At 43.6% G+C, this 11,954-nt stretch overlaps 1 protein-coding gene across 1 annotated transcript; it reads right to left on the bottom strand.

The window, feature by feature from the left end:
* Window positions 1-3,524: 3,524 nt before the first annotated feature.
* Window positions 3,525-9,797, bottom strand: LOC125540289 (sacsin-like). The gene is made up of 4 exons (XM_048703894.1): window positions 9,281-9,797; window positions 8,024-8,753; window positions 3,863-7,307; window positions 3,525-3,704 (listed from the first exon to the last, which is right to left on the bottom strand). The coding sequence occupies exons 1-4, from the start codon at window positions 9,616-9,618 to the stop codon at window positions 3,670-3,672; spliced, it is 4,548 nt and encodes a 1,515-aa protein (XP_048559851.1). The 5' UTR covers window positions 9,619-9,797; the 3' UTR covers window positions 3,525-3,669.
* Between the last annotated feature and the right edge of the window lie 2,157 nt (window positions 9,798-11,954).

Below are 11,954 nucleotides of genomic sequence, written 5' to 3'. Positions count from 1 at the left end.
AGTAAAGCATCAGCTGCTTGACTGTCAGGATAACAATCCACAAATGCTTCCAAAACACAATGAACGAAACTCAGTTGTTCTGCAGACAATTGCTCTCCTTTGGCATCACCTTGTAAGCGACTAAGTACATTGAGATAATCTGTTGCATCAAATGTCTGCCTCACACCCAACTTGAAGAGTAACTTTTTAAATTCTGACAGTTCAGACGGAACTGCATAAAGATAAGGATGATACTTTACAGGCGATTCAAATGCAAGTGCATGTGGAGGCACAAACCTGTCCCCTATATAGACCCATGAAATCCCATCCAGATTCTCTTTCAGAATGTGGGCATCGCCACTGTCAACGATATCTTGCAATTCCGAGTAGATTAGTTTGATCTCCTTTTGTAGGACAGCATCGATGGATGTGTCTTCAGAAAACATCTTGAGTTCATCATAAGACTTGGAAAGCTCAACTAACTGGGACAATAAAACATTCACATTTGGTGGGTCTAACCAACCGAGTTTTCTTTGCAGGTACATGGAACAAGAATCGGAATTCAGTATCCGCATTTTTGATGAAGCAAGCCACATTTGTGATCTCGGCCTTGTAATGACTGGAGGTGCTACATGATCTTCTGATTCGAGCCATGGAAGACCTTTAATAAGTGGTGCAACATGGACAGGACACCAAGAAATATTTTTCAGCTCTGACCAAAACTCATGCTCTGGTAGGTCAAGATCAAAGTTTGAGAATAAAGACATAATAGTTGGGTCTGGGTCACAACTACCCACTTCATTTACTGCTTCCAAATTTTCATCAGTTTTAGAAGCTTCGAGATCAACTTCCTCATGGAAAGTGTCCTTGTCCTCCATGTTTGACATCTTTGATTCAAGAACATTTAGACAGGTAAGTAGTATTTGCCCATGCGCACATGCATCATCATCTTGTCCCGAATTGTGCACCAGTGAAACTGACCTTGCAATGTCAAGCAAAGCACTAAAACCCATTTTTCTTTTCAGTCCAAAACTTGCCAACAGTTCAATTATTTCAGTTGCCATGAACTTTTCTGAAGGAAAGAAGGTTTCTTTGTGCAGCAACTTACGAAACTCTGGCACACGAGGATCATAAAGCCTGAAGAAAAATAGGTGTTATTCATACTGAAGTCTAGAGAGCAAAGGACAAAAGAAAAGATGAACATCAATATTTAAGTCATTGAAACCTCATCCTAGTGCAAATGCTAATAAAAGCTGCTGGAGCATACAAGTCAAGAAGATAAGGTTTACCAACCCAAATACACATTCTCAAATATCAGAGAGAGAGAGAGAGAGATACCTAGAAGGATGTAGCCATGCTCCACTAGCTGCTAACACAAAAGGGGTTTCAGACAACGCTGCTCTCACAGAACTATTGTCTTCTATCAACAGCTTCACATCACGAACAATTGCTGAAACAACAGCTGGCTGTGACAGAAACTCTGACATCCGAGGAAGCACATGATCCTTGTAAAATTCAGCCTTTTCAGGTTCCCTGATATCAAAGTATGATACTAAAATCGACTTTTCCTTTTCAGATTCAGTTCTTATAAAGCTTCCATTCAACAGATCCTCATGTACACCGTCGGGTTTAAGCCATTTTCTAGGGTTTGCCAAACTAACAAGCTCCCTAGATTTATAAGATTCAAATATGGGGAGGTTCCTGATTGTATTCATATGTGAAATGTTTATCTGATTCCCTGAAAACCACTTTGACTGGAAAATATAACTACGGAGCTCATGTGTTTCTGCCAATGAAGTACTCTCGAAAAGTTCCTTAATATCCTGGACATTAGAAGCAACAGAATGCACAGCATTCAGAACACCAGCTGCAGTGGATTCCTGAACAAAATTAGCTAACTGGGGGTGCTCTATCTGCATATCAGGTCTCAGAAAGAAACAGCCCAGTTTCTGAAGCAATGAGTGCATATTTTCACTCCAACCATCATCTCTTATTACATTTGAAGCACTGCCAAGTTGCATAAGCTTGCCATCTACAAGTGGTAGTATAGGCCATTTTGCAAATATTGAAAGATCTTCACATGAATGACGCAAGAAATTCCAAAGTGATATCATCCATTCCACGCTTGGCTGGCCTTGCTGTTCAGGAAACCAAGATAACTGCTTAGCATGCTGCCATTCAGGTGGCAAAATCCTGGGCAACAGCTCAAGAAGGAAATTGCACGTAAATAAGTACATGTTTGACCGTGCAGAAGAAGCTATGTCAAACAACTTCTTCAAAACGCTATCTGGTAAAGAGTTATCAATAACAAGATGTGGTACTGAATCCTTAAGAAAGTCAAATTCCATTTCTGAAGCAAAGAATACTCTTTCACCCTCCCCTCGGTTATTGAATGTTGTGAATGATCCATTTGCCAAAGGAAGAAGAGCCAATCCGTGCAATTTATCAGAAAGGGAAGGATCATCGATATCACTCAAGCAATACTCCAGAACAAGTATGGCCTCTTCTCTGCTTTTGAACCCACGCTTCCGTCGGATCAACAAGTTCCTTAGCAAATGAGGATTCAGGAGATGAACTGATGGATATGCATTTATGAAACTGTCTACTATCAGCTTGGATACAGATACCAAAGGCAAACCAGCTTGCGAGAGAACTTCTGCCAGCTCGGCTGCCTTTGAGAAACTGAAATCAGGAAAAATAGCTTGCCTTGTTGACACCCAATGGCCACCTCGAGCTTTCGTATACAAAACATTAAGTCCAAGTTCCGCGATTGATACATAAAGCTTCCTCACCATGGAAGACCATGGCTCTGCACCTACAGCAGTAGGCCAAAATGAGAGAAACAGATCAGAGGGACCAAGTTCTTCTGCCATGGCTGCAAGGAGGTGGCCGTAAGCAGGAGCAGCCACATCTTCCAGCAGTGCAAGATTCCATTCTGATCGCACTCTTCCTCCCCCGGCCATGTCATTTCCAATCCAGATATCCCTTCGATTTGAAGATAGTTCAAAATAAGCATTTACGTGCACTGGTATGCTAGTGTTGATTGGTAGAGGAAGAAAACAAAAGGCCCGACCCTCAAACAAATTCCTGCTCTGAGAAGATTGGAGAGCTAGATGCTTAGGAACAGAATCATCACAGTTAACTTCAGCTTCACCAGACAGTTCTTTGGTATCGTCAACACTCGCAGAATGCAGATATGCAGCTACTGATGCCCAGGGAACAAAGAAATGAGATTTACTATCAGAAGCAGTTGACAACTTTCTAGCATGACCCCCGCCTATACACTCGGTTAAGATCCATGAATGCATCAAGTGGACAGTAGGGCTTTGCTCAAGAATAGCAACTTTTTGACAACTCCAGGGTAAATCACTGTCTTTTGTCTTATTCAACCTATTGAAAAAAGTATTCCTATCCATTCCTGATGATTGATTTCCATGTACAAATGCAAGCATCGTATTAAGTGCATGTGGTTCTTTGGAGACCTCGGAACTGTTCTGCTTCAAAGCACGATGAACAAGTTGCATCTCCTGGGAGTCATGCTCCTTGACATATAGAGTTACCTTTTTAACGTTGCGGAGAAAAAGTAGAGCCTCGGATACAACTTCAGAGAATGAAGAGAAAAGCATCTCCACATCTTGGGTTGCATATTGTTCGCGCTTTATTTGACTTCTAGAAGCAGCAGCTTCATTCCTAAGAGGAAACCGGAAAAGTGTACCTGGAAATGGCTGTTGCAGGTTGCAACCAAAGTGTAAGAATGGTGTGAACTGATCAGGGAACTGTTCTAAGATCTTCCGTCCTACAAACTTTATCCTTAAACCTGGATGAGAAGGAGATATTCCTGGTAAATAACGGGCATGTGGATCAAACATGACAATATTCTCACCAGAAACAAATCCAGGCATGTCTGTGAAGTGATAGACACAATTGAAGCCAAGACCAAACCTTCCTATTGCAAAAGGTTTCTCAAGTTTGCTGTCTTGACCAATTCGTGAGATGGAATAAAGGTCTTGTGGACTAAAAACTGAGTCATTAAAGCAGTAGAGAGCAGGCCCCTGCCATTCAGCCATTTCAGGTGAAAGGATGGATGAAGTACCATACTGGGTCTTATCCAAAAGAAACACAACCTCAGAAGCTTTAGCATCTTCTGCATTCTGTACCAGCTCAAAGAGAATCCCAGGACCATCTGCATACATCTCAACAATATGCTTGAGCCTTGTAGTCAAATCTTCATGTTGTCCAAAAGCCTCAGCAACCCCTGATAAACTCAAATTCATCGAATCGGAACTCTCAGCAAGCAAGAGACGGCGAAGGGAGCGAACACCTAGCCTTTCTGCCACGTCATTGGAAATATTACCATGCACAAAATTGTGAACATACTTCTGTGGGCTGAAAGCAATGCTGGATGCATCACCAATGATGTCATGACCAGAGTCAAGAAGCCAAGGAGCATCATTAAATACAAGTTCTGAAGATAGGCAGAGCCTAGCTGAAGAATCAGGTAAATATATCTGTGTTTGCTGATCCTGAAACCGGAACTCAGCTAGATGCTGCACCACTAACACAGCTGTCCTTAGTTCTTCAGCTTCAAGCGAAGCCATGGCTTTCCTCATGGCCATTCTGGTCAGAATACTAGCGTAATCCACAGGGTCGAGGTGCTCCTTTATGCCAAGATCCAAGAACAAGTCCTTGAAAACTGCTAAATCAATTGGAATGACACGAATGTAAGGCGCAAGGTGAAGGTGGCCACTTAGAACAACTTCATCAACTTTTGCAAATCCGTCGCCCACCCAAATCCATCTGCAGCCCTCTAGAACCACTTTGACAATATCCATTTCATCAGAACCAATCAAATTAGTCAGTAATGAATAAATCTTAGGCATCACCAATGCTAACTCTTGCCGAAGGACTTGATCAGTCACAATTTCATTGTTCTTACCCAGCTCAAGCAACTGAGCAGCAATTACACTTCCAGAAGGAGGAGATGACCAACCTAAGCTGTAAGACAAAGCTGAGGAAGTACATTCGCCATCAAGTATACGTGAGCTAGCAGAAACAATCCACATATCTTCCTGCAGCCTTACTTGCTTTGGTGGAGCGATCATCGATGATACTGAAGGCCATGGCAGGGCTGGGCTTGGTGCAGTGACCAACACAGGACACCAACAAATCATTCTCAAATCACTCCAGAACTTCTCGAGATCAAATTCCCAAGACGTATCACGAGGCCTCAGTGCAGTAGTGACTTTCGCAAACATATTATTCACCTTCTTCCGGGCATCAAATGCCTTATTTACACTCCATTTGTGAGCATGAATTTCAAGATATGAAAGAAGCAATTTACCCCTTGAATGAGCCTTCTCTTGATCTTTGCGCACGAATGAATCAATTTGCCGAGCACTTTCTATAATAGTATCAGTAGAAACAGAAGTTCTAAGCCCCAAGCAGAGTAACATATCAAGAACATCTGGGTTTTGAAATAAACCATTGGGAAAGCAGTCTGATTCCTGGAGAAGAGCATAGAGTTCTTCCACTCGAGGATCATAAAGAGACTGAGGACTTTTCAAGGTCCCATTAATGGTCGGCACAAATCTAAGGACTTTCAAGCCTTCCTTGAACCTTGGATCTTCCAAGGACAGCTGGGGCAGATCTTGCAAGATGGCTAGTATAACTGAATCACGAACCTCTGCTTGCAACTCATCTAACTTGTTCAAAACATACCTCTGGTAGAAGACTGATTTCGGCATACGTTCAACACCATAATACCTCATTATGATATCTTCGTTGCTTGGGGATATACAGAACACAAAATCAGACTTGAGTAGGTGTTCAGGAACACCAAGAGGTGGCAGATACTTTTTTGAACTGGACAAATCTGAGAAGCCATAAGAACTGTGAGATCCTCCATCAAATACTCTGAAGATGGGCAACTTTTTGCATAGCTTTATGTTCATGTCAGAAAGGCAGACTCCTATGTACCATTTCGGATCTAGAAGAAACTGGTACAGCTCAATTTTCTCACCAGGCTTGATGCGTTGAAACAGTGCATGCACATCGACTCCCTCCAGCGAGGCAATCCCAAAGATTGAATTAAGAACTCCAGTTGCATCACCATCATATACATAATGAGAAAGCTGTTGATACACACGTAAATACTTGGTGTCTAATATCTTGCAACCTAACTTGGCCAAAAGTTCCTTCATCAAACTAGATAGTGACTCTGTTTCAATTAACTTTGATGCTGTAGATGCTCTGTAAAGGTGTCCAGAGGTACAAGGCAGTATAGGCCAGTCACTAAACAAATCAAGGTCATAAGAATGTTTCCCAATATAGTGCCAAAAAAGTTTAAACCAATCTGCCGTAGGAGATGACACACCCGATGATGGATCCCAAGGAACTCGGCTTTTACACTTCCATCCAGGAGGAAATAGCCTGGGGAAGAATTGAAGAAAGATTAGACCATCAATGGGTGAAATATTCACCTGAGAGTTATTGGCTATCTGATACAGCTTGTCTAGTAATACAGGGGGAATGCTTCGGTCAATTATTCTGTCACCAACTGCAGAAAGGAGGTCATATTCTGTCTTATCACAGACATAGTAGGTGCTCTCTTGTGAAATCTCAGAAAAAATCCCATACTGCTTATTTGCTAGTGGAATCAGTGGGAGGCCATTCATGCATTTACCAATATCAGCACTGTCCAGATCACTAAGGCAATATTCCAGTAATATTAGCTTATGAGATTTTCCTAATGTACCAAGCTTTACAAAATCTTGGAGAAAATGCCTCACTGCAGCAGGAGCAACTCGTTTTACCGTAGACTTCATATAGAATTTCGAAAACACATCAACAATTGCACTTGGTACACGAACAACAGGCATGCCTAACAATACAAGAGCTTCACTAAGATCATTACTTCTTGAAAAGCCCTCATCATGAAGCAAAGCCTCAGCCGGTGATACCCATGTCCCACCTTTGATCTCTGAATGCAAAACTGGAGAGGTATAGATAACTTTGTAAATTTGTTCCACAAGAATACTCCAGGGTTCCTCAAATAAACCAGTTGGCCATAAAGAATAATACAGTATTGTGGAGTCTGTAAGTGTCCGCAACGCCAGCAACAGTTCTCTGAACAATGGAGCAACAGCATCTTCCAGCAGTAGCCTGTTCCAATCAGAACGGAGCTTACCACCCCTGTCCATGTCAGCTCCATACCAAATGTCACGTCGATTGGACGAAACTTCAAAATAACCATTCACATGCACAGATAGTCCGGTCCTTACTGGCAAAGGAAGAAAACAGAATGCATGACCTTGTCTGAGATTAATATCCTGTAAAATTCAGTAATTGCCATAAAGCGTAAAAACAGGGAAAACACTATGAAGCAAAAAACCAAAATACTGGAATAATGCGCCAAGCATTAGGAAAATGTGCTACAGTGCCAGAACATGATGTTCATTTTGCAACATAAATCAAACAAATTATTTGCAGTTCTAGGAACTATGTCTCATCATTGAAGTGTATAGGTGCAGACTTCATCACTGAACATAAAACAAAAAGAACTACAGATTATATAGAACCACTCTTTTACATAAGGGCATTGTCGTTGATGTAATTTCTTTTTATTTACTTTTTGCAATGAAGCAACAGCAGATAACAACAGTTTGGGCCCAGCTGTTGCCACCGAACTACCGAAGAGCATACCAATGAAAGAAATGGTCACTACATTAGCCACAGCTAATAGGCCAAAAAAATGCATGCAATTCTATGAGTTGTGGTCACGCACCCATCTTAATAGTTTAAGTGCAAAATCAGATGGAAACTAACAAGCTTTACAGTTCACACAATCACATTCACAAGTTCCATTCCATTAACAAGGCATGCATTGATAACAACTATTATGGTCACGAGTCAATCAAAAGCAGGAAACATGTCAAAGAGAAAAAAATATGTCCATGGTTTGTAAACTGAACAAAAAGCAATTTCTACATAGCTACAGGAGCATAGCTAGTCTAGGCTGGTAAACTGAAAATGAATCGAGAATTACCTCAGGCTCCACTTTGGAGATGCAAGCAGCAACAGAAGCCCAGGGCAGTAGGTGAAGATCATATTCCTTGGCAGCACCAGTTGCAAAAATACCTATTTTACTTAATGCAGATGCCATTCCCTGTACAATAAAATAGGTATGGCTCTTTTTCTCAAACTTGTTCCCCAGGAATGCCTCCGATACAAAATCCATAGAAAAGGAATCTATCTTCTGCTCAACAGATTCAGCAGAAGTGCCAGAGAACCTGATTAGAGCTTGGCGATGCCATGACAATTTGTCATCCTGTGATTGTAAGGCGCAAGAGTATACTATTTTTGGCTCACCCATATCAGGTTCCCACACATACATTTCAAGTGCGAGGACATTTTTAAGAAAAAGCAAGTTGTATACAGCTTCTTCGTACAGTTGAGCGAAAAGAGATAAGATATCATCCTCTGTGTACACTTGTCTTGATAACCGGCTAGAGGATGCTTGCTCAGCATTCCGCAAAGGGAAACGGAACAAGGTTCCTTGAAATGGCGCTTTCATGTCGCAGCCAAATGCACGATAGGGCGAGAGCTGGTCACCGTACAATGTAAGTGCCGTAGAACTGACATAGTCTATGCGCTTCCCAGGATTTGCCGCCGACACATTTGGAAGGTAAGCGCCCTGAGGATCAAACATGACAACATACTTGCCGCTCACGAATGATGGCAAGTCGGTCAAGTGGTACACCGAGTTGAAACCAATGCTGCAGAAACATAAACCATGGGTTACTACGGGGGTGCATGAGCATCAACAAAACAGTTCGAATAACATGCTTCAGAAGTTTTATAGAGATAACAACTTAGTAAACGCATGGCCCTGGTTTCTAGAACTACTATGTATAATAAAACATTTGCATCCCTCTGTGCTTCAGATCAGATAGAAAGGCAAACATAACAAAATGAGTAACAAGGGCAGCAATCGAACTGAACTTAATCACATGGCAAATGAACTTGTGCAGGGGCATCGACAATATCCATACTAAGCATTTTGAAGCATTCGCTTACAACCATTAGTGATCACGATCATGGGGCACATATTGAAACGGTCATGGCATCAGAACACAAAACAGCAGCAGCAGCATTCATAGGTGACAACGCCACTAGAAAATGAACACGCACTGGTTCAATCCCAATAGTCGGGAAGCTCAGATTGCAATTGGCAGCTCCGAGCAGAGCTCGGTGGGGGCGACTAGTGAGGGGGAGAGAGGGAGGGGACAGAGAGCGCGCATACCCGAAGCGGCCGGTCTTCCAGGCCTGGGAGGCCTTCTTGCTGCCGCCGATGCGGGAGATGCTGGCGAAGTCGTCGTCGGTGAAGGCGGCGTCGTTGTGGGCGAGCAGGGCGGGGCCCTGCCACTGCGCGAGGGCCGGGGCGAGCAGCGAGCGGGCCCCGTGGGCGCGGCGGTCGAGGCAGAGGCGGACCCGCGAGGCCCCGGCGTCGTCGGCGTTCTGGATGAGCTCCCGCAGCGCGGTGGTGCCCTCCGGGTAGTTGGCCAGCACCTCGCGGATGCGCCGCGTCAGGTCCACCCGCTGCCCGAAGTCCTCCAGCAGCATCGCCCCGCCCGGATCCATGGCCGCCCCCGCGATCGGGTCGGGTGGGAGGGGGCTGGCTAGAGGGGCATTGGCGCGCTAGGGTTTGGGGCGGGGGCGGGGGCTGGGGGGATTTGGTCGCTGCCGATTTGGGCTGCGGCGGGAGGGGGGTGGGGGAGGTGGTTGGTGCCGCGGAGAGAGATTTGACTCTTGACTCGCTCGTCGCCGGCTTTCTTCTTCTTGGAGGGGAAGCGAGAAACGGGATTGCGGGGATGGGATCCTGCTGCTGGCTGATGAGTGGGACCCGCGTGCCGGCGAAAATGGGTAGGAAGCGAGTAGCTGGCCCGGCTAATATGGCCCATTAACGAGCGTTGCCTGTTTTTTTTTTAAAATGGTGATGAGGAGATCAAAGAACACATGAAGAGAATACTTGTTGCTCAACAAAAATGAAGAGAATACTTTGATGAGTTGCACATCTAAGATAGTATTAAACACAGCAAGACTCAACTACAGCACCTATGAGCCTCCATGGCGATTTTGACACTCTCCACCGTCCGAGAGCGATATGGATCGTTATGCCGTCTGACCGTGCCCCGCGGCCTTTTCTAGTGCTCCCACCCTGAGCGTTTTGGCCGGCCCGAACGTTAATGTGATTCTGCTCCGAAGACCGATTTAGGCGTCCTCCTGTTCACTGATGCAGTATAAATGTTGTGATCGGCATGGTGCTAGGGGACCGCAAGAGGGGCGCGAGTGCGGCTCATCGTTTATTTGATCAACTCATCCTACGGGGCGCGAGCTCCCTGAGCCCTAGAGCCAACCCTCGTCCTTCACCTGTGGTGGATCTAGCGAGGGTGCCCTGGCACCCCCTCAAAAAATGCAAAACATTTTTATTTGGTAGTGGTTAGTCTAATCCTATGTGTATTATATGGTTCATATGATAAACTAACATTTTTTATGGTTATATTTGTGAGTGATAAGGTTGGCACCCCAGCCCCACGGTCAAGCTCTAGGTGTGTCATTATCATCCACCCTCGTCCACACAACGACGACACCCCTAGTGTCGCGCAACAATGGTCTCATGGTTTGGCCGTGGCTTCTTTTGCTGCTAGGGTATTCGTTGTTGGGGAAGAAAGGGGCGATGAATGAATGATTGCGTCCCATGGTCGTCATGGCCTTATTGCTTTTCCCACCCATCACTTCCATTTGTGCATCAGATCAAATCCTTGCCACCGACTTCGGAAGGGAGCTTACAATGGGCGGTGGATATCTCTCGGATAAGATAGAAAGGGGGCAGGGAAAGAGAGTCTACGCTCGGTCCGATCGGTAACATATTGCCAACGTGCTCACTTTTGGAGACAAATGCACTTATGTGCATGAGTAAGGTACAACCGTATGAGCAATTTAAGTCATTTCTCAGCTTCAATCACATACATGTGTGTTTTATCTTAGGTGTTTACGACCCGAGGAGGATGGTGCAGATTACAATATTCACTTTGATTTAGCAAAAGTTTTTTGTGTAATGATCTTCGATGCTTAGTTTCTCTTTGTAATTTGTATTTTTGTCCTCCCTCTATCTAGGTAAATATGTTGTTTATGTTGGCTGAAGAAAATGTAGGAAAGCTTTGTGAATCGGCAGCACAGCTATTCCTTGAGGGTAAAAATCTAGGATCATTCACAAGCATATATCTCCTAAGAGAAAGTCGTAGTGCTCAGGTTTTGCAGCATGCCCCTCTCAAAATCAGCGCACACTGTGCATTGACAGGCACATTTATATAGCTTCCTAATACATTTGATGTTCACTACTAAAGATAGCTATGGAGGGTGTGATCTATGTAGAAGTTTATCATTCTTACTGGTACCATTTAGTACTCATGCTCATGAAGGTTCCTAATAAGTGGGTATATCATTAAATGGTGCACCGATGTTATTATAATTGAGCATCATAAAGATCTCTTTTTTCTATCCCATTCTACCGGTGTTGATTGATCTTGTCACATGATACTATAAAATATAGTTTTGCAAAATCGTAGGCTACAATGGTGACCTAGGAATGCATGTTGCGTCCCTAAAAAAATTAAAAACCACATAGATACGAACCATTTAATACACATTTAGATGCAATTGATTGATGGACATGCAGAACCCTTATTAAAGTTATGTATCAATGCACTTTCGCATTTAAGCGACCACAATTGTTCATCAAAGTATAGTTGTGTACATCGGGTGTACATCCACAAGTATTTACTATCATATGCTACCACTACATTACATGAGGGTTGGTCATTTGACTTCCATCAGAAGAAAAAAAAGCTTATGATGAAACCTTAACCTCCTACATATATATGTTCCACAACGTTTACATAATTGTGTAGATGATG

Source organism: Triticum urartu, chromosome 2, assembly GCF_003073215.2.
Source record: "Triticum urartu cultivar G1812 chromosome 2, Tu2.1, whole genome shotgun sequence".
NCBI lineage: Eukaryota > Viridiplantae > Streptophyta > Magnoliopsida > Poales > Poaceae > Triticum > Triticum urartu.
This window is presented reverse-complemented; position numbering and strand designations above follow the sequence as displayed.

What these genes read in the sequence shown, in the direction of transcription:
- LOC125540289 (XM_048703894.1), bottom strand. Translation starts at nt 9,618, where the DNA reads ATGGATCCGGGCGGGGCGATGCTGCTGGAGGACTTCGGGCAGCGGGTG. An exon ending in TCTCCAAAGTGGAGCCTGAG is followed by an intron (nt 7,308 to 8,023) that starts GTAATTCTCGAT and finishes TGAATTTTACAG; the next exon opens with GATATTAATCTCAGACAAGG. An exon ending in CATGCCTGGATTTGTTTCTG is followed by an intron (nt 3,705 to 3,862) that starts GTGAGAATATTG and finishes AACCTGCAACAG; the next exon opens with CCATTTCCAGGTACACTTTT.